General features: G+C 41.2%; 1 protein-coding gene across 2 annotated transcripts in view; it reads right to left on the bottom strand.

The window, feature by feature from the left end:
- The window catches only part of DLGAP1 (discs large homolog associated protein 1), a 521,097-nt gene that overhangs the window by 219,172 nt on the left and 280,408 nt on the right, over positions 1–21,517 (bottom strand). For both annotated transcript variants that reach the window (XM_015562696.1, XM_006761853.2), the window contains exon 3: positions 14,769–15,803. In XM_015562696.1, the coding sequence (XP_015418182.1) occupies positions 14,769–15,731 (963 nt within the window). In that variant the 5' untranslated portion in view covers positions 15,732–15,803. The remainder of the gene's footprint in view (positions 1–14,768; positions 15,804–21,517) is intronic.

Below are 21,517 nucleotides of genomic sequence, written 5' to 3'. Positions count from 1 at the left end.
CCCCAGGAGGCTGAGGTAGCACACCTGACCAGTGCCCATCTGCAGCAGATGTGCAGCCCTGAGCTGGAGCCACCTGTCCATTGGGAGGATCACATGTGCCTCCTTTTTGTCTGTCCTTATGTCCCAGCTTTGCCCCACATCTCCTTTCCTTTCTTTTTTTTTGAATCTGACTACGTGTCTGCTGGTTCTTTGGCCTTTCTCCTTCTCTCCTGAACACAGCCTTTTCTAGAATCTCCCTACCCTACTGTTCCAGGAAGGGCACCTCCCTTTTCTGCCATGACTAGGGGGTGTCTGGTATATGTCCCATACATGGAGTTGTCTTGTACCAAGAGCCTGACATCCTGGTCTGAGAAAGCCTTCCTGGGACTCTCCTTTGTCCTGTATTGGCCCCTCTTGCCCTTGTGTCAAGAGGGACCCTTTTCTCACTATTCAATTGCCCACAGCTATTGCCTGAGTTCTCTGTTAATGCTGAGGTCACGGTGGCTGGTACCATGGATCTGTCTCTCGCCCAATGGCATAAGCTGGGCCCTCTCTGGAGAAGAAACCTGGGTTCCCCAAGATATGTGATCAATGCCAGGGCCCTGCCAGCAGGCGAGGGGATCCCAAGGCAGTTGCTGGGCATGGAGGCCACAGGGGCATAGGCTACCAAGGAGACAGAGCTGAACCTCACATCACCCTACTTGGCCCAAAGATGGCTGGTAGTCAAAGACGGGTAAGACCCCACAGGGTGGGGCAACCTAAGACAGGCACAGTCGGGGGCCAGTAGGAGAGAACTTGGGGTTCAACAGAGGTGGGGCACAGATCCTCACCCCCCCAATTGTGCAGGGGCTTGAACACTCACCCCTTCTGAGGAAGGTCTCCTGCCCTCATGGCTGCTTCTCGCTTCCCATGTCCAGCCCAGATCGGGACCCAGATAACGAATAGAGACTTGGCCCAGCTCAGATCAGGAACAGAAAAAGACTTGGCCCAGCTGAGATCTGTACCCAGAAAACAGAGACCTGGCTGACAGCAGCTTCCCTCTCACTGCAACAGGACTTGTTTCCCATTTCTACCTTGGACCACAGGTAAAGGGGCAGCTGAAGAAGGGCTGTGTCAGGATGCCAACTTATTCCCTTTCTTCTCCCTCTTTTTTTTCTGACAAGGCTCTGTCATTTAAAAAATAAAAATGGGGGAATTTGTTGGAAGCTGATCCACCCTGGCTGCTTGAGGCAGTCCCTGCAGGGATGTTTCAAGGAACCTTGAAATGGAAATGAGAAACACCCTAGCCTTTGGAATGGAATGGATGGGATTTAGATCAAATAGGATAAATAAGAGGACAATAGGGGGAGGAACCTGGCTAAGAGAAGAAAGGTTGTTTCCCCAGGTGAGGACCAAATAGTATAAATACAGATGTTAGATGACAATAAAAAAAAGAATCTGGCTATGATGATCACCTGACACTGCCTCCGTGTCCTTCATTCTTTGCCGACTCTGTCCACACCTTGGGGAACCCCTGGACCCACTGGGGCTGGACCCCAGTAAAAAAGTGTGAGCATGTATGACTATTTATTAAATGAATTAAGTTTAAACTCTACTAATATCTGAGAATAGCACTGTTTATGCATTGGATATAGGTATCCAGCTCTAAGCTGATACACATGAGTACTCTGTCCTGCATATTCTATAACTTGATTTGGTTATACTTTTATAAGGTAATTTATAAGCATTCTAAAGATAGACCTTTAGGGAAACATCTCTTTTCCTTCTGTCTTAGAGTAATAATTTAACTGATAGTAAAATTGGTGAATTTCTCCAATATTCAGTTAACAATCTGGATTACAGGAGTTCATGCACCAAACAGAATTCTGGCTCATAGTATGCCTGGGAAATAACTGTCTGGTCTCCCTAAAGGACAAATATAAAGTCACGCTGACTTAGAGAAATCATATTTGGGGATATTTAGTTTACTTCCTCATCATTTCAGTGAAATTACTTCTTATAGAAGCAAACATTCCCAAGTTAATCCAAGGAAAGGATAGAAAATGGGAAGACATTATAAACTTTTGAACAATAATAGATACAGAGGCAGAGCTGCCTCAAACAGATTGTCAAACTGCAGCGAGAAGGCAGGGGAGGGTTGGGGGGCGGGAGGTAGGGGGGTAAGAGATCAACCAAAGGACTTGTATGCATGCATATAAGCATAACCTAAAAAAAAAGAAAATGGGAAGACAGTGCTCATTCAGACATAACCTTGTAGTGTTTTAACAATGTTATAACTACAATCAAGTTGGCAGTCTCAAGGGACCAATAGTACTGTTTCTCATTGAGACAAACAAAAAAAGCAAAAACAGCTTTGAGCAATGGTTCTTTCATAGGTTGAGATATAATTTTCCTGCTACATGAAATATTGTTCTAATACAATTTAACATTTTATATATCTAACTTTGCAAATGAACCTCATATATTACTTGCTTTCTAACATGATAACTCTCCAAACTAGACTTAGGTTTACAGTTAAGCACAATGGTAGGATCTGTTTTTTAACTATAGTTAATCATGTTTTAAAATTGGTATTAAAATAAATTCTCATCAAGAAACATTCTTGCAGGAAAAGATCAAAGGGACTATTTACATAGCAGAGACTGCGTGATATAGTGGAAAGTGAACAGATTTCGGAATCAGATGATCAGGTTTTAAATCTTTGTTCTGTCATTTAATAGCAGCATAATCTTGAGCACATTAATTCCTCCCATTTCATATAAAATGAGGGTATGCATAACTGCCCCAGAAACTTTCAGAAATAAGGACAATATATGTTTAAACATAGGGCCATAGAACATTCTCAATAAATTATGGTCTTTTTTTTTTCTCCCTTTCTACTCATTCTCCTCCTCCATCTTCTTCCTCTCCTTGCCATCATTCATTGTCTCATGAACTGCATCCAGTATGTGATAGAAGAGCTCTAGACTGGAAATTAAAGGGCCTGTGTGTTCTTAGAAAAGCTAATCCCTTTCTCTGGGTCACAACTGAGGAATAGGGCATGAGGGTGATATAGAATGATCTGTTATGCCTGGTCAGTGGTTGAGCTTGACCTATGGACCAGGTTCCATTCCCAGTCAGGGCACATGCCTGAAGTTGCAGGCTCGATCCCCAGTAGGGGGCAATTAGAAGGCAACCGATCAATAATTCTCTCTCATTATTGATGTTTCTATCTTCCTCTCTCCCTCTTTTTCCTCTCTGAAATCAATAAAAATATTTTTAAAAAGAATTTTCTGTTATAGCTAAGAAGTGATTCTATAGTGTCAGTTAATCACAAATTCTTGGTAACCCATGCTCAGTTGTGTTTTCATGAAGGACAGGGCACCAGGACTACAGTCTGGGAGAGCAGTGAATTAAACTTACCAAGCTTGGAATAATTACTTAACATTTTTTTGGACTTTATCAAGGTCTTCTGATTTATTAGATTTATTAAGAGTAGATACAGACTATTCCCTCTGCCTACCCGGGTCATTAAACTCTCTTTGATAGCTTAGATCTGCTTATTGGGGAAGGAATGGGCAATAGTTTTCAAATTGTGTGTGTAGGGGAAATTTCTCCCCACACCAGGAAAACTTGGATGCAGGACAGTAGATGGGGGAAGAGGATTTAGATTTGAATCCTCCTTTTCTTCCTCTATTGCTTCATTAGGAGTAGCTCTGTTTTAAATTCTTTTATACAAACAAGAAATTCATGCTAAATAGGTTAAAAGTGTAAAATGCACTGAGCTAACTGATCTTTGAAGTTCTCGCCAATAACTGCATATATTGACTGTGCATGTTCACTGGGAGTTCATAAAGAAGAAAGGCACAACAAGATGCATTCTCCAGAAACTACTGAATAGACTAAGCCATGACCAAATTAGTCCCAATGCCTAAAGTAAAAAAAGCAGGGAATAAGTATAGTTGGTTTGGGGATTAAAAAAAAAAAAACAGCATCAAAGTCAAACTATATATTTTTAAAGTAGTATGAAAGCTCATATGAGATATTTTTGATTGTTTAGTTCTTGAGATCATCTAGCATGAAATAAAATGTTTCTTTTTCTGTTCAATGATTGCATAAGTCAAATATGGCAAACCTACATGACAACTTTCGGCCTGTGGACCTGAGTTTCCACAAGCCTCACCACTCACCCCTCACAGAGAGTTCTTGTTTCTGGTGGATTTGTTTCACCTCCTTTGTGAAAGCCTCAGAGAGAAGGCAGCAAGCAGGGAAATCAGCTATTTATAGGCTTTTTTTTTTTTAACTAAAAGTGTCTGTTCAGCGTGCCATGGAATACTTCCAAGAGGTGGGAGAACAGGAAACTATCTAAAATCAACTAGAAGGCTGGAGGAGTGTTATGGGGGAAAGATTTTATATGGGAGTCATTTTCAGAAAGCTCAGCGTTCATTTGCAAACAAATGACAGTTACTTTCACTGACACCTCCTGAGTCACAGAAAAGCCAGCTAAACTTCTTCTAGTTAAGTGGAGAAGGAAAAAAAAAAAAGACAAATTCTCTAAGGATTACAAATAGTTAGGATCCTTTAAGGGACGTGAAGGCAAAGTCCTGCAGGAGCGTGCCTCTCTCTGTACATATTTACTGCAGGAGGGATCACCGGTCGACACTGATGCCCATAATACAAGTTGGGCTAACAGCTGGCCTTCTGCGAGTGGCCTGCAGGTCCTGGACGACCTTACAGGAGTCCTACTCTTCCCACAGGAGGATCTTTATCTTCAGTCATTTCCATTTTTATAAAGAAAAATGGCAAACTATTTGCTCAAAATTTCACAATTAAGAGTCATAATTTTATTGAATTGTAGTGCATTATTCCCATGAATGATAAGGGGTTTATTTTTATTGCTTTGGTGGCAATGTGGAAGCAGGTGAGATAGGGAGTATGTGGCTGCCTGAGAAAGTCTGAGCTCCCCACGGTCCTGTGGAGGAAAGAGCTCCTGAGAGAGAACTGACTTCGATGTTCCTGTTCTTTGTCTGAATGTCTGCAGCCTTGTAAGTATGATGTAGTTGGCTTCAGAGAATGGAGAGGATTAATCAGGAGTGAAGAAGAGTGATGGACAAGGAGCTTCTGTCATCTGCTAGCAATGGCAGAACTCCCACCTATGAAAGTTGCCATGGTGGAAACACTCCTCAGAGAACTGGATAAGCCCATAAAGAAAGCAATGAAGAGTAGATAGAACCCCTTGTAGACAATCCCCATAGCTGCTACTGTTAATTAAATTGTCCTGTTGACATACCAAAGCTTCCTGGAATAAGGCACCAGGGTCTTGACAGACTTAAGGGATGAAAATAAAAGGAGGTTTTATTTGAACAAACTAAACCTTGAGGAGGCCAGAAGAATTGGGTTCCATCAGGAAATATCAAGGCATGAGAAAATCTGACCCACTGATGTTAAGCTTTCAAAAGATCAACCCTTTATGATCTTTTCACTTGTAGACAAAGCTTTATGTGTAGTTGGCACATTGACGAAGAAGCCTAAAATCTACTCTGTGATGAAGACCTATCATCCAACACCGGGAGAGAGCTTTCCTTTACCATGGAATCAAACTGTGGATTAATGAAATTGAGGCCCAGCAAAATATAAAAGAAAAAGTGGTAAGGTACATGAATCACATGAAGAAGCAGAGAAACATGGTAACCTCAGAATTTGTAAACGCAAAACATTGAACACTAGGTTTTTTAATTTATTAGCAAAATGTAAAGTTAAAAAATGTTAAACACCTAAACAAATACAAAGGTTGTGTTATTATACCCATTTTTTAGATGCAGAAATGGAAATACTAAGTAGAGGGAACCCAAAGTCATGTTGGAATATTAAAGCCCATCTTTTCATCTGTTAGGCTAGACTGCCCCCTTCAGTAGGTAAAATGATAAATTTAGTTGTTAGTTCCCTAGAATTGGGTTAAAGCGTGGTTCTTGGATTTATTTATCTCTGTAACAAAATCACCCCAGATGTACAGAATCAGAATCTCTTGGTTTAATGCCCGAAAGGCTCATTTTATAGACACTTTCAAGCTGACTTTCATGCATACACAAAATTGAGGAACCATCGCCCTAATAGTCAATGATAAAGCAGGTGACCACACACATACATGATTCTATACATGCAGATGAATGTGGTATGATGCTAGTTTTTACCCACATGGATGCCAATATATATAATGCCTCATATAGTATTTCCAACTTTAGAGCTAGATGATTTTTTTCTCAATTCCTTACTTTTTCATTTTGAAAGCAATGACCAAGAGGTCAGACTGTAGCCCTTGTCATCCCCCAAGCACTCTTCCTTTCAGATTTTCTAGAGTTGCCCTGATTTAAAGGTCTCATTGCCCAATAATTCTCTCCTACATGTCACATTTGGACAGTATGGTTACAGATACGTTAACGATTTTTATCTTAGGAAAGTGACATGAGAGGTGAGGAAAACTGGCTGCCAAGAGAATGGAAGATGTCAGCAAGAAGGGTATTGTCTTGAAAATCCAGTGTCAGGGCTCTGTCGCTGTGCCTAAAGGTCACATCTCCATTGGTCCTCCTTTGGCATGTGGTTCACTCATAATAAAACCATTGGAGTGCAGGAAGGACTGATAGGAATAAGAGAAGAAAACATACTCATTTCTTTATGTTAGAGGTTAAAAATACTACCTGCCATTTGTAACCATAGAATTATAGGTTGCAACCAGCGTACACGCACACAATATACACTAACCCTGGACTCCACATTATTTTGCTTCATAGACAGTTCTGTGATATCACAAGCCTACATTTTATAAAATGTTTTCTAATTCTGTAAGAACAATGAGTAGGAACTATAACTAATAGAATATAGTGGCCTAATAGTAAAAGAAAAGATCTACCTGTCTAGAAAACTTATTTTGCAAATGTAATTAGAAGTTTCTTTATCTTAGAAATAGAAACAAGGTAGGGTATATTGCCAAACTTTAGAAAATAAAAAATAAACTACCCAATTTTTTAATGACAATTCTATATATTCTTACACTTAAAAGGTTAGAGAATCAGAAGAGGTCTTTCCTTGGTCATTGTTTCTTTAATAAGTGTTCTTAAAAATAATAATAAAAATAGTAGAAATAAGAAACTGGCCAAAGGTAACAGAAGGAGTTGTATGATACGTCTCTCCTTACACTATATTATCTCCTTTACCTCTGTTATTGGAATAACAGCAATGGACTCATTCATTCTCTATATCTTTACTTTTGAGCTACAAATAGAGAGAACTGGGTTGAAGGAGAATAAATGATTCATTGAAAAAAATTAAAGTACTGTGGTTTCAGATTAAGCATTTATAAAAACACTTGAATATGCACTTACAAAAATAAAGTAAAAGAATTTTCCCTGTGCCATAATGTGTTCCAAATGGGAGTTATTAGAGGTGAAGCCAGAAGGCAGGGGGTGAGGCAAAATGGTCTTGAGAAGCAGGTAAATGAGCCCTATATGTGAAGTCACACATGGATGTTATTGCTATCCAATGGGAAAAATTACAGGCTCAAAATTTCAGGTGAGTAAAACAAATCACAGTGAGATTATACAACTCTTCATGGGCTTTTTTATTTTTATTTTTTTAAATATATTTTATTGATTTTTTACAGAGAGGAAGGGAGAGGGATAGAGAGTTAGAAACATCGATGAGAGAGAAACATCGATCAGCTGCATCCTGCACACCCCCTACTGGGGATGTGCCTACAACCAAGGTACATGCCTATGACCAAAATCGAACCCGGGACCCCTCAGTCCGCAGGCTGACACTCTATCCACTGAGCCAAACCAGTCAGGGCTCTTCATGGGCTTGTTAATAGTAATCTCATTTTACCTAAACAGGCCAATTTTCTTTTTTTAAAAACCAAGCTTCCCTAGCAAATGACAGAAAATAATCTAACTATTAATAATGAGGTGTTATAGTTTGAACCATATTTGTAATTTTAACTGTTTAGATCTATAAAAATGGAATTTCCTCTGATTCAATTCCATCTCAATGAGCACAAGAATCTACTAAGAAGTGGTTACATTAAAACCAAAAATCAAAATGGTGAAAACAAACAAACAAACACCCTTAGTCTAGTCACCAAATCAGTCAGCTTAGTAACACTGCATATGTTTTTAATGGTTCCTATAAAACCTCAAACAAAACAAAAAAAAGACAATGAATTCTACCATTTACAAATCACTGTTGGTGTAAAGTTGTGTAAAGCCATGCTCTCAAAGGGACCAGAGATTATGGATAAATATTTTTCTACAGAATGGTAAATTATTACTTGGGTTACTATCTTTAATTTTCAACCAAGCAAACTGCCCTATAAGGATGCAAGGGAGCGAAGAAATAAAATGCACTGACCATTGAGAGACCTAAGGCTAGCTTTCCTCTTTCACTCAGTGCTAACTAATGCTAACACTTCCAGTAGTAGATTGGACTTTGTGGGATCAGATAACCAAGCACTTTTGGTGCTACTGAAAATGTCTTTAAAATAATAAAACTGTAGACCAAGAATAACAAAGTTTCTTTAACAACCTCCAAGAAATATATTTTTTTTCCCCTATTTCATTTCAATCTTCCTTTTACTACCACTGAGTCTTTCTGGACCCCTGCTTTCACATAGTGTTTTTCCAGTTGTCTCCCCCACCACCCGCATTACTTGGATATGGGCGATAGTGAGAACTACAGAAAACCCAGGAGAGAATTGTGAGGATTCTGCTGCTGATCACTGATTCTACATTCAAAGTTAACATCAGGCAGGAGTAGCCTCATTTCCCAATCAACAAAGAAGGACCTCTCTACTGAGATCAGTGACAAATAGGGAGATTGTGCAAGACAAAGAGGAAATACATTAAAATTTCTGACACTCTTTGCTGGATTATTAGAGCAATTTAAATAAACAAACAAACAACAACAAAAGAAAATCATCAACTAATGTGGTGGATGGGGGTTTTAAAACGGCAGCAAGGAAACCTCACAGTAACCAAAGCCACTAGCAGAATTGCTCAGCACTATCACACATTTCACATAAAGTAGTTTAGCTGATTCCGTATAATTTAAATTGTTCTAAAACAAGAGGAAGAAAAGCCTCAGCCAGGGAAAGAAAAACCTCACTGGGCAAAGACTGAAATAATCTTGAACAAAATTTTGAAAAACAGTTGTACCTGCATTGAAAAATAATCCTGGGTTCATGCTTTATGAATGATACTTCAGTGATCTTTGGTGGAGTCTTATTTAACCAGCAGCCACCCCCCTCGCCCTCCCTCTTTCCCCCCAAGCTCCTCAACCATCCAGAAATTTTAATTTTGCAACAGAACAGTAAGCATTCAGGATTCTTGTCATGGAAAACAAATGATCACATTTCAATCACTAGCCACATAATGTCCTCTAATAGCACCTGGCACCTTAGATCATCTGTGTCAGTTAAAGATTTTACAAAGCCCCTGCGGGGACACAGATTTGTGGGTGTCCGAAGTATCAACCTGTTTTCTTACCATCTGCACATACATTAGTTTGTTAGCTCTTTCAGTCTTACTAGCCATTATTTAGAGAAGAAATAAAATAACAAAACGATCCTCCTTCCCCCCTCCACCCCAAACCACCCAAACCAGCAACATACTATCACCAAATACAAAGTAATAAAAGAGCTGTACCCAAACCTGGTCAGTCCTTCCATTTCTTGAAACTTGCACACAAACTGAAGAAACCCACTCAGCCTTAAAGAGGTCGATCATTTTGCTCCCCTAAAATTTCATCTCTGTGAGTGCTTTCTTTCTCCGGTCTGTCTTGCTCTCTCTCTCCCTCTCTGTGTCTCTCTTTTCCCTGTTTCTGCTGCTAAATGAACGCAAAATACATGATTTGAAGGGATTTTGGTTTTTAGGCTAACAGTTGGAAATCTAAAATCTTGCTCTTCTGAATGGCTTTAAATACCAGTCACTCAACACATAACGTTTACATAAAGACGCGTATACAGAACCAAGAATCTTGCTTTTTTTAAAGCAAAAACAAAACCACAACAAAAGCTCCTTTTACTCCTTTCATCCCCTTCCTATTTTATTTACTTAACTATTAGCACTTACCCTGAGATGTGCCATAAATGCTCTATTCCAAATGTATAAAAGCCAACCACATCTCAACTGAGAATTAAACAGTTTTAATGTCTTCAAATCCATGTCCCTGATCCAAAGCCTGATACAGACAGTCACTGGCAGTGGTACAATAATTCTACACAGCAGACATCTGATTCTTGACATTTAAAAATAACAATATTGGGGGGAAAAAAAGAGCCCTTTTTTAAAAAAACTACAAACAGCTTGTGAGTGAGCACATTATCACCAGTTGATTGTATTAACTGGAATTGGCAATGATTTCAAGCTACAATATTTCATTTCAAAATCAATGTCACACAGAGGCCAAATACCTACAGACCTCTCATTTTCTATATAATTACAGCAATGGCCTATGTTAAATTAATTCTAAGTGATAATTGGACAAAGGGAGAATCAGAACTGTGCTAGTATTTAGATGCTATTATTGGTGACTATTAATTTAATCTTTGTTCATTCTTGAATCAAATTAGGAACCTTTCAATCATTCTGTTGCTTGTTTAAGATGGATCACATTTCATAAACATGCAGGCACACATATCAGGTCAAAAACCCCCAACACATTTATTTCTATTTCTGAAGCACATTAGAGACTCAGACCGATATCAAGTCTTAGCTCTTCTACTTACTATCTATGCATTCCTGGGCAAATGATTTAATCTTTTGTGCCTCAGTTTTGTTGTCTGTAAGCTGGAGTAAACAGTAATACTTTACAAAGTTGATTTAGGTACTAAATGAGATACTGTATGATTTCTAGCACATAAAAATATTTGATATATGCTACTTCCTCTGTTTTATATTTGGAAGGGGTTTGGGATCGGGCATAGTAAAAGGAAAGAATTCAGGTTTTGTAGGCAGACATCAGTTTTGACCCGCCATGATGCTATGGACTAGCTGTGTGTCCTTGGGCAAGTTACTTAACCTAATTTACTAAATCTCAGCTTCTCCAACTGTAAAATACCTTTTGGTTTTAAAGAGCAAATTAGATAACATTGGGAGAACATTCACTTTTGGTAGGTATTTATTAAGTGAGAGCTCCAGGCTCTGGAAAATTGCTTTAATTAGTACTCTGCATACGTAACTTAGGAGTTTAAAGATGTAGACTGAGATCACAGGCCTTTAGATCAAGTGTCTCACTTTATAGCAGAGGAAGGAGACCCAGAAGAGGTGAAATAATGGTTCCAAGCAACATCAACATCACTAGTTCATGGTACGTAGGGACTAGAATACAGACTCTCTTATTTAAAGCTCAATGCCTTGCCCACTAAACCCTGTGATGTTGAAATTGAACACATTGGAAATCCAATTTCAGGACTAGGTGGTAATTAAAATAATACAACTAGAAAAAAACAAAGCAAAAATCTTCTCTTTCTTGAATTCCCCAAGTTTGCTTCTAAGGATGAGCTTACAAATGAAATTATTCCACAGGAGCTGGCAGGAGCTGGCTACATTCATCTTTCCGAGAGGAGCTCGCACAGGACAGCAGATTCTCCTTTTCCTCTAAAGCAAGACAGGAGCTGGAGAGAACGTCCAGTTCTCAGGCGCTGCCCATTCTCCTGCCTCCCCTTGTGAATGGCCAGCTCCTTCACTTTTTTTAGAGGAACTCTTCGACATCAGCACAATGGGTGAGAAGAACAGACTGTTCTACATTTAGTTTACTCACTAACCTACTACTTCATCGTATTTCAGTTTGAAAGCCTTGTACAGACTAGGAGCTCAATAAATATCAAAATTTGTTAAAGAAGGTATAATTTGCCCTAGCTGGTTTGGCTCAGTGGATAGAGCGTCAGCCTATGGACTGAAGGGTCCCAGGTTTGATTCCGGCTAAGGGCACATACCTGGGTTGCAGGCTTGATCCCCAGTGTGGGGCATGCAGGAGGCAGCCAATCAATGATTCTCTCTCATCATTGATGTTTCTCTCTCTCTCTCCCTCTCCCTTTCTCTCTGAAATCAATAAAAATATATTTTAAAAAATGAAGGTATAACTCTACTCTCAGTTATATTTAAAGGCTTGAACTAGCTCGGGTTAGGGTTAATTATTGCCTAGTGTAGAATAGAAACTATTAAATGTTTTCCATATTTTGATAATTTCAGAATTAAAAATAAAGGTGCCTTGGGTATCAAAGTCAGATTAGTGATTACTCTGAGGAGGAAGGGAGAGAAGTGGGATTGAGGAAAGAACATATGAAATCCATTGCAATTAATGTTTTATTTCTATAGCTGAGTGATGTATAAATGGATGTGTATTTTACTTTTTTATACCTTTTTGTAAGTCTCAAATATGTCATTTAAAAATTGGCTTAAAATAAGGTCAATAATTTGAATATAGAATTTCCAAATCTTTAGATAGATCCACTAATATGCCTGTGCTAAATCCCATACGTAAATCTTCAAGCTTTCATTTTCATTTCACTAAAGAATGTAAATTATATGTTTAGTTTAAAGATTTTTTTCTCCTTGCTCGCCATTTGCATGCCCTTGATTCCAGGGTTGTGCTGGGTATATAGGAAAGAGCTATGTTGCATCACATAGATCTAAGTCTAAATCTCAGTTCTATAATTTACTGGCCACATATCTTTAAATCATTTAATATTTCCAAGCTTTGGTTTCCTCTCTTGTAAAAACAGAGTATTATTATATCTAGCTCTCAAAATTATTATGAGGATTAATATGGAAATGTTTGCTACAGCATCTGGTACATAGTAAGTTTTCAATTAATATTAGTTTCTTCTTTCTTTCTTTCTTTCTTTCTTTCTTCCTCTCATTCTCTTCTCTTCTCTTCTCTTCTCTTCTCTCTCTCTCTCTCTTCTCTCTCTCTCTCTCTCTCTCTCTCTCTCTCTCTCTCTCTCTCTCTCTCTCTCTCTCTCTCTCTCTCTCTCTCTCTTTCTCCTTCCACTTTTCACCACTACTTGAGCTTTTTACTTCACAATGGTATAAAAAGAAAAAAGAATTTAAGGTAGGAAGAACATGGGCAATTATGTAACACAATGGAAGCATTTTGTTACTAACAAAGGCTAGCTCCAGATGCATGTAGAGTATCTTTCTTTAACTTGATATTTCTTATCTAATCTCATCACTATTTATTAAAGTCCAGTTTTTTTAAAAAAAATTATTCTATTTTTGCTGCTAGTCACAGGAACTTTATAGAAAAAATATCCTATTCTAGGGCTTCTATCTTATTATCCATTCTTTCTTCAAGACAGATAGTCGAGTCAAAATATTTTATTCTCAGTGATGGATGAGATTTATGTGCTTAAGGCAGTTCTAAAGTTTTCTGATATAATTCCTATAATGGTCATTTCCATAGATAAAGAGGTATGGGTTCTAGTCCTACCAGAGCCACACACTAACAGTATACCACTAAGTCTTTACCTTTCTTTGAGTCTAGTTTTTTATATGCTAAATGAAGAGGTTGGATTAAATGATCCCTTTAGCTCTAACTTAGGCAATACACCATGTAATTGTGTAGTGTTTGTGAAAACTATCCACATTTGTGGCTTCCTCTGAAGTCTGGGGAAGGGCTCTGGCACTGTCCTTGCCCACTGACTGCCAGCCTGGAATATTCTCAGGGTTTGTAGACGCATGTCCAAGGAGCCAGTTTTGTCAGGAAGAGAGCAAGATGATAAACTTCTCAGTGGAAGACTTTTTCTTGCATTTCTTCTTAAGATTAGAATGGAAAATGATTATAGTACAGTAAGAACTTTTTAGAGAGATGGGGATAATAGGAGAAAGAGGAAAAAAGACACTGTAACAAGGAAGGATATAAGGGTCATTGTAATGAAGGGTTGTGTCGTAGGAAAAATGACAACACTAGAGGAAGGTGGTATGGAAGGGAAATATTCTTCCCTTATTCTTTTTATCCAGGTGAAATCTAGTTTAAGTGACTGGAGGGCAGCGGGAAAACATGAGGACGTTGTGGCAGAGGAGGAGCAGCCTGTGGTGGGTCTGTACGTGTGTGGGATTTACACGCTGACACTAATTGCATTTTATTGTGTGGATGCTTCCCCTTGTCCTCCTCCTCTCTGCTGTCCTACTCTCTGCAGCTGTGCTTGTCAGGTCCCCTAACTGGCTCCAGCTCCACCTTCCCAGTGCTCTGGGCATTACCCCCATTCCCTGTGCTCTGGGCAGCGGGGGCTCAGGTGGGAGTGTGGTTAGTGTTGGTATTGGTGTGACAATTACAATGGTGAAGACAGATCAATTTCCCCAAACTAATAACTCCAGGCAGAATTTTACAACTAAAAATAAAACAAAAACCAGAAAAGAACAACAACTCTAGATAGATATAATTAAACTCTTTCCAAAATTCCAAAGGTCATTGTTGACTTTTGTAAAAAGGTGGATTTATTTTAACATTCTGTGTAGACTTCCCTTTCCTCTCCTCTCTATCCCACGATCCTTCAGACAAAAGAACACAAAACATTAATAACTCCTTGTCTCTATGTGGGTGTGCTTTTCAAAGCACTTTGATGTCTAGTAACTCAAGATACCTCGATGAAGATGGTAGCAGGTTTATTTCCTGATAGGAGAACTTAGCCAGAGAAACGTTAAACAATTTTTTTTTTTCATGCAGACTATTCATAGGAGAGCCAACACTAGACCCAAGAGAAGACACCACACAATAGCAGGTATAATTTCTGAACATCCACCACCCAACAGAAATGGTACCTGAAGGTACTGGCAGGAACGTTCTTGCTGACACGTCTCAGACTTCACCATGGCCTGGTCCACGTTCACCGAGGCCTTCTGGTAGACCTCCCGGGCGCGGCTCACCGTCAGCGTGGACGACCAGGCGCTCTTCTTCAGGAGCGGTGCGTCCAGGTTGACGGGCAGGTGGGCGCAGGTGGAGCACTTGACGTCGTTGTTACTCCGGGAGGCCTTGACCGCCTGCTCACTGATGGTGTTGTAGGTCTCCATGAAGTACTGCGAGGCCGAGCGGTCAGGGCACCTGCCCATGGTCATCACGCCCGACGGAGAGTGGTAGATGCACATGTCGCTGTCCAGGTTGTCGTCGGAGCTCCACCAGCCCGGCGAGGTGTTGGGGGAGGTGTTGGGCCGGGCCTTGGGCTCCGGGCGCCTCTCCTTGCTCTTGCTGCGCTTGCCATACCTCACGGTCTGTGTTTCGTCGGGGCTGGCTTTGCCCCCGTTGACGCTGCCTTTGGATGGTCCCTCCAAGGAGTGCGACTTGGTGAAGAGCTTCTGGACCGAGTGGACCAGGTGGCGGATGCGGCCCGGGCTGTCGCTGCGGTGCTCCAGGGCTGTGCGCTTGTACTGCAGCGTGTGGTACCCATCCCGGCTGAGCGGCAGCTGCCTCTCAAACTGGTCCAGGAGGTTGGGGGGGATGCGATTGGCCTTGGTGGCCAGGGTGCGGGGCACGAGGGCGCACTCGTCCTTCAGCTCCTGCTGCGAGTTGTAGTGCCTGCGCGGGAAGGTGCTGCTGGCCAGCGGGTCGCTGAACGGGCCCACGCACTCGGCCTGGAAGGAGTTGCGCTGCGTGTAGTAAGGGTGGTCAGCCGGGTGGTGCTCCACTGGGCTCAGCAGGTATGGCTTGCGGTCCGAGTGGTGCGAGTCACAGGCGGAATCGCAGGTGACTCCGTGGTGATGGCTGCGGCTGCCGGATAACCCTTTCATTGCTGTTGGGGGGCCACCGCGGGGGTCATGGACACCCCGTGGTCAGGTTCCAGACCCGTCTCCCGCCAAGACCTGGGGGATGAACAGGAGGGGGAAATGGTTAACAGGTCCTTTGGTAAATAGATATTGCTTTGTCTTGCGGTGCTGTCTGCTACTGTGTTTGTTTTCTGGCAGAAGAACTCATCACTGTCCCTGAAAGCAGTTGCACTGCATCTTTGGAGAAACTCCATCGCCTCTGTAGGGCGGGAAAGACAACTCCAACCAGATACCGGGAGACTGTAGGGGTGAAAGCTAGAAAACCTGGAACAGGAAACTATAGAAATGCTAAAGTGTTTTAAAATTATTTGGAAAGAGGACCTCTTTTCCCCTTCCTTGCTTCCCTGGCTTTATCCTTAACTGTATGTGGATGGGAAATCTAACTTACCGAAGGCTCATTTGCTCTGGGAAGCCTTTGCTGATCCCCCTTTGCAGACAGGACTAGTTCCCCTCTGTGCTTCCCCACCAGCTACTCTCTCAGCGCCGGTGGAATTGTCTCTGGCTTTCCTGGGTAGCTTCAGTTCCTTGCAGACCCGCCTACCTTTTAGGCACCTTTACATCCCTCTCCCTAGCACCAGGCCAGCCATGTAGACACATAGAGTAAGCATTCCATAAATGCGAATAAAAAGAAAGGAATAAATAAAGGAGTATACTGGCACCTTATAACTTGAGGATATAGCTTTCTATCTTCCGTCACATGCTTTCCCATTAGAATTCTGTAGTAACAATGACACCACACAGGCACCCCTTCCCCACCATGGTAATCAGAGCTGATAAAAATAACAGTCTGGCAAATAAACCAGAGCTGTAGAGACAATCTGCCCCTATATTTCTGTCATCAGAGGGTCAACAAACCTAGAGCAGTTGAAGAAGGACTAAGCTTGAATAACATGGCACCTGTTCTTCCTGGCTTAAAGGTTTCTGGTTAAATGTTCACAGACGATGGCAAGATGGCCAAAGGGGAGGTCCTTGAAATGTTCCTGAGGACATGAAACACCTGGGCTAAGGGTCAGCTCAGCCTCTGTGAGAAGCCACTCCTGCAGATCCACTGTGGGAGCTCATTCTCTCTGAGCCCAGGCCTTCCCCTGGAGTTAGTAACAGAGGCTGCTGTTGCCCCAGGCAGAGGATTTTCTGACTCTAACAGAGTGTGTTCTCCAGTCACTGACCAAGTTTCTATTGACAGCCTGAGTTTTACCCATCCAGCACCCCAAAAAGTGCTTGGCTGATGGTGGGAACTCAGTAAAATATTTATTCAATAAATTAACATATTAGCGCAAAATTTCCCAGAGTGGTCTGTACTGTGACTCAAGTCACATCTATTGAACGGAAAGATAATTGTGTGACAAGGGATGGGCCACGCCAAGGAAGGAAGGGTCCATCTTACAAGCATTCCAGGTACCAGTGGTTTTCAGAGTGAGGCAAGAGAGAGACAGGTGAATGGTCTTTGTGCCACCCCCCAACTCTTCACACCCATCAAAGACTATCCCACCTCTGTAAGTTCCAACTGCCTGAGAGTAAAAGTTTGAAGGATTTGCCTGGCCTCCTGACTATATAGAGGACAATCTATTTGAAGGAGAGAAAGAAATTGACATCTGAAGAGGAGAAAAGGAAATCAGAACTCACTAGAGGCCTGATGCACAAAATTCGTGCAAGAGTAGGCCTTCCTTCCCCCAGTTGCCGGCACCAGCTTCGCTCTGGCACCCAGCACCCCGGTTTTCCTCCAGGAAGGACGTCTGGTTTAATTAGCTTATTACCCTTTTATTATTATAGATTAATAATAATCCTTCCATTGGATTAGGAAGAACCTGTAAATCAAAACTTGCCCATTGAGGAGAGACTCATGAAAAAGGAAACTCATGAAAAGGTTTAAGAGTAAAACCTTAAGAATAGGTGTGGAAAAAGGGATATCAGAAGGTTAAATACACGTTTTTAGCAAAACTGTGGCACAAACTAATTTAGATGAAAAAATCCATTGTATGAGGAAGTCTATATGAAACAGGTCCTGTTGCAGACATTTTTGCCTTTTAAATACAGATTTAAAAATAAAAAAAGCAAAAATAACAATCTAGCAGGATTATACTCACATAATGTGTAGTCTTATGATTACACATGAAAGAGGAAAATGAAGAATGAGAGGAGGACCTCCACCTGCAAAGTGAGGTCTTATTCTTAAACTCCCTTTCCAGCACATTTCCTCCTGCCAATTCTCCCCCTCCCCTTCCTAATTAATGTTTGTAAGTGGCACCCATGGCCCTCATTTGCTCCAGCCTGTGGTGTAACTGGGTATCTCTCCTGTGCAGGGCCCAGTGTTTGCTGCTGCAGACCAGGGCATGCCCACTGCAGGCCCTACAGGCCAAAGGGCTTGTGAGGTGCTCAGAGAGACATGATCTCATCATGAAAAAAAATACGAAAAGCAATTCTTATTATCTTCTGCATTCTTGGGTAAGGAAGCTGCTAGCCCCTGACTTCGATTTTAAGTGGCTATAAAGATTTCTGAAAATAGAAAGGGAAATTGCCTTTCATACTTTCCCCTTTGACTGAGGGTGGGGACTGTAGGTAAATATGCCTTCGTAACGGTTTCTATGATGATCCCCTCTCTTTTTAGTGTGTCTACCATGACTTTAAAGTTATGTTTTGTTGTTCTCCTAAGTTTAATTTCACTATCAGGCAACATGTCCTGATTTTGGGATTGGAAAATTTGTTGAGTATATTGGATATCCTGAGATGAGTTCTGAGTTTTAGAGGGAGAGATGAAGCATCAATGATGAGAGAGAAACATCCATCAGACACCTCCTGCACGTCCCACACTGGGGAGCAAGCCCTGACTGGGAATCCTACCCTGACTTCCTGGCTCATAGGTTGAAGCTCCACCATGGAGCCACGCCAACCAGGCAAGTTGTGCCTGGTTTTAACGGATTTCCCACACCTGTACAGATGATGACCGAAGCAAGAATCCAGCAAGGTAAAGGAAATTCTCAAGGTAGATAATTTATTAGACCAAGAAAAAAAACAAACAGACCACATATTAGAAGATGCTGACAGTGGAAAAACAGTGTTGCAAAGCTGGCAAGTCCTTATTTCATTTTGATTTCTGTGCATGTCTTTATTTAGAGCTGCTGTTCTTGATTTTTCTTTATATGCAGAGAGAAGAGCCACGTGGAGGGCTCCACTCTCTCACTCAATGAGGACTGACAGCCAGGCTATCATAACTAGCTTTAGAAAGAACAATGTGGGGAACCCCATCCAGGAGAACAGGGTTCTGGTCTGGGGAGGCATCAGGAAGAAGAAATCGCCGTAAATCTTTTCAGGGTCAGGAGGCTTCTTTGGTTTCCCTCCGTGAGACCTGCCCATGCCAGGTTATAATAGTCAACTAAAGAGAAAGAAAGCATTCCCTTATTGAAGAGTATAAAGTAATCCCAGAATAATGACTTTGTTTCCCAGTCTCCCTAGATGTGCATAGGTGACTAATTCCGTCTAATGAAATATAATTGGAAATGGCATGTGCAATTTCTGGAAAGTGTCTCTAGCATGAAGGGCATAGCCTTGATATCCCTTTCCCTGGCTGGAATGCAGACCTGAGGGCTGGCTGAGCAGTGGGCGATCTGGTACATGAGGCAGAAGTAGTAGAAGTTGGAGCACACAGGGTAAAGCACCTGGCCACAGTGGAGGATCAGTTCATCCCTGGATGCGTACCTCTGCACCTTGTTTATGTGGGAGGAAACAGACCTTTATCTTTGTCTCTGCCACTGGTATTTTGTTTTCTGACATTTCATCTGGACCTATTCCCATGTAAAATGGGTAGTGAGGACCAAATCCTGGAGAGCTTTTGCTGGTATCCCGGAGAGCAGGACCTCATTTTGCATGTGGGGGCACTCCATGAGAGATAGAAACCAGACAGTGAGATGGCCATACCTCTATAAATATTTTTTTTTGGCTGTAGCTAGAGCCTAGATTTAGGTGTGGGAAGAGGTCAAGAAGATCTAAAGAAGCAGTTACTTCTTGCTTGGGCAGTTCATGGGAGAAGACCAGAAGGGAGGATGGCCAGCTGGGGCTGTGCCTGCTACTTGCTCATACATGTGTGTTGCTACCACAGTTTAAACACACGACACTTTTTCCAGAAGAAAATTCGATGTAACATGGATGAAGATTTTATTAGCAATTTTTCCTCTATTAATAATAAACCTCCATTCTATAAAGATCGAGAATGAAGAATCATATGACTGTATAGGTTTATGATTTTAAATAAAAATAATTTAAAAATAAGGGAATGGTTCTAATTAATATATTACTGAAACACAAAGCCATGCCACTTTAAGGTAAAAAATAAACAGAAAAATTAACAGAGGTGAGAGTGTAGGTTGACACTGGCCAAAGGCCCACTTTTCAGATATTTTCTGACTTTCTGAATGGATAGCTGCAATGGATAGCTGCATGCCATTTTCTTTCACTTTTCCAAGCTTTCCTACTTGAAGGTTTACAGATGTTGTATACTTAAAGTCATGTAAGTACCATTAGAGCACCTTTGAATAAGCACAGTCTGAAATATACTGGTTATATTGCTCAAAGTACAATGGTATGGTAAGCCATTTTCTATACGTGGAATGTATTCTTGCTTCTCTTTAATATTAATTATGATCACAATCATCTGCAGTTAGATTTTGTTTGTGCATACCTCCTTAAATCAATCTGAGACAGCTCCTGTAAATACATGCCTTTGGAGCATTTCCCTTTCAAGATACGGTATTGTACAAAAAAAAAAAAACAACAGAAAAAACCCCACACAAATAACCAACAAAAAACCCCCAACAACATCCAAAACCTCCTCCAATTTGGTCACAGTAGGTAGTAGAATTACAATTGCCTTTGTTTTCATATAAAAGCTTTAAAAGAGTGGTTTCATTTCTGTTTTTGAGCATAAAAAGGTGAAAGATGGTGTTCTTTGAGAAATGGTTAGTAAGTCATGAATATTGGTGTATACCTATTGGTGGTTGAGTAAAATATCATAAGACTTAGGAGGGGATTTTTATGTGGAGATAAATGAGGCAGTACATTTTAAAACCTCATGATATTATTTTTGAATTGACACAAGTGGAAAGGTGACTGTCCTGACTCTATGTGACCTTGGAGATGTGCTCCCCATGGAATCATTCCTTTTTTGATTTCTAGGAGAGTGTCTGATTATCTCAGCTATGCCCACAGATGGATTCCTGGGAGTTGCTGAGAGAATGTGGTCACCTAGTCTAGACATGGCAAATAGCTCTTAAGGGGAGCACCGTGAGCATGTGGATACCCTTTCTTATGGCGGTAAAACAGATGTCTGCAGAATTTTCACACAGAAGAGCAAAAAGGTTTTTATTCATGGGTGCATGTAGGCACCGGTGATAGTTTTGAAAGAGGGAATGTAAATTCCCTCAATGTCTACTAAAAAAAAAAAAGTTAGTTTAGAAAAACATGCAAGCCATTGACTAATCTAGGAGAAACAGGAATAAAGGAATCTATATATATAAAAACCAAGGGACTGGAACGCCAGAATGACCAGAATGGCCAGTTGCTATCATGCCCACTGCGGCCGGCCAACCAGCCCGATCGGGGGGCAGACCCCGATCGGCCCCCCCACCCTGATCAGGGTTGAGGCCATCTGGCTAACCTCTTGCAGCCCCTCCCCCAGCTGGCCATGGCCCCTCCCCCTAGCCGTCCCTGCCCCTGATCGGCCCTCCCAATTGGGGGCAGGGCCAGCTAGCCAACCACTC

Source organism: Myotis davidii, unplaced genomic scaffold (genome assembly GCF_000327345.1).
Source record: "Myotis davidii unplaced genomic scaffold, ASM32734v1 scaffold96, whole genome shotgun sequence".
NCBI classification, from domain to species: domain Eukaryota; kingdom Metazoa; phylum Chordata; class Mammalia; order Chiroptera; family Vespertilionidae; genus Myotis; species Myotis davidii.
Note: the sequence above shows the minus strand (reverse complement) of the source record. Positions and strands in the feature narration are given on the sequence as shown.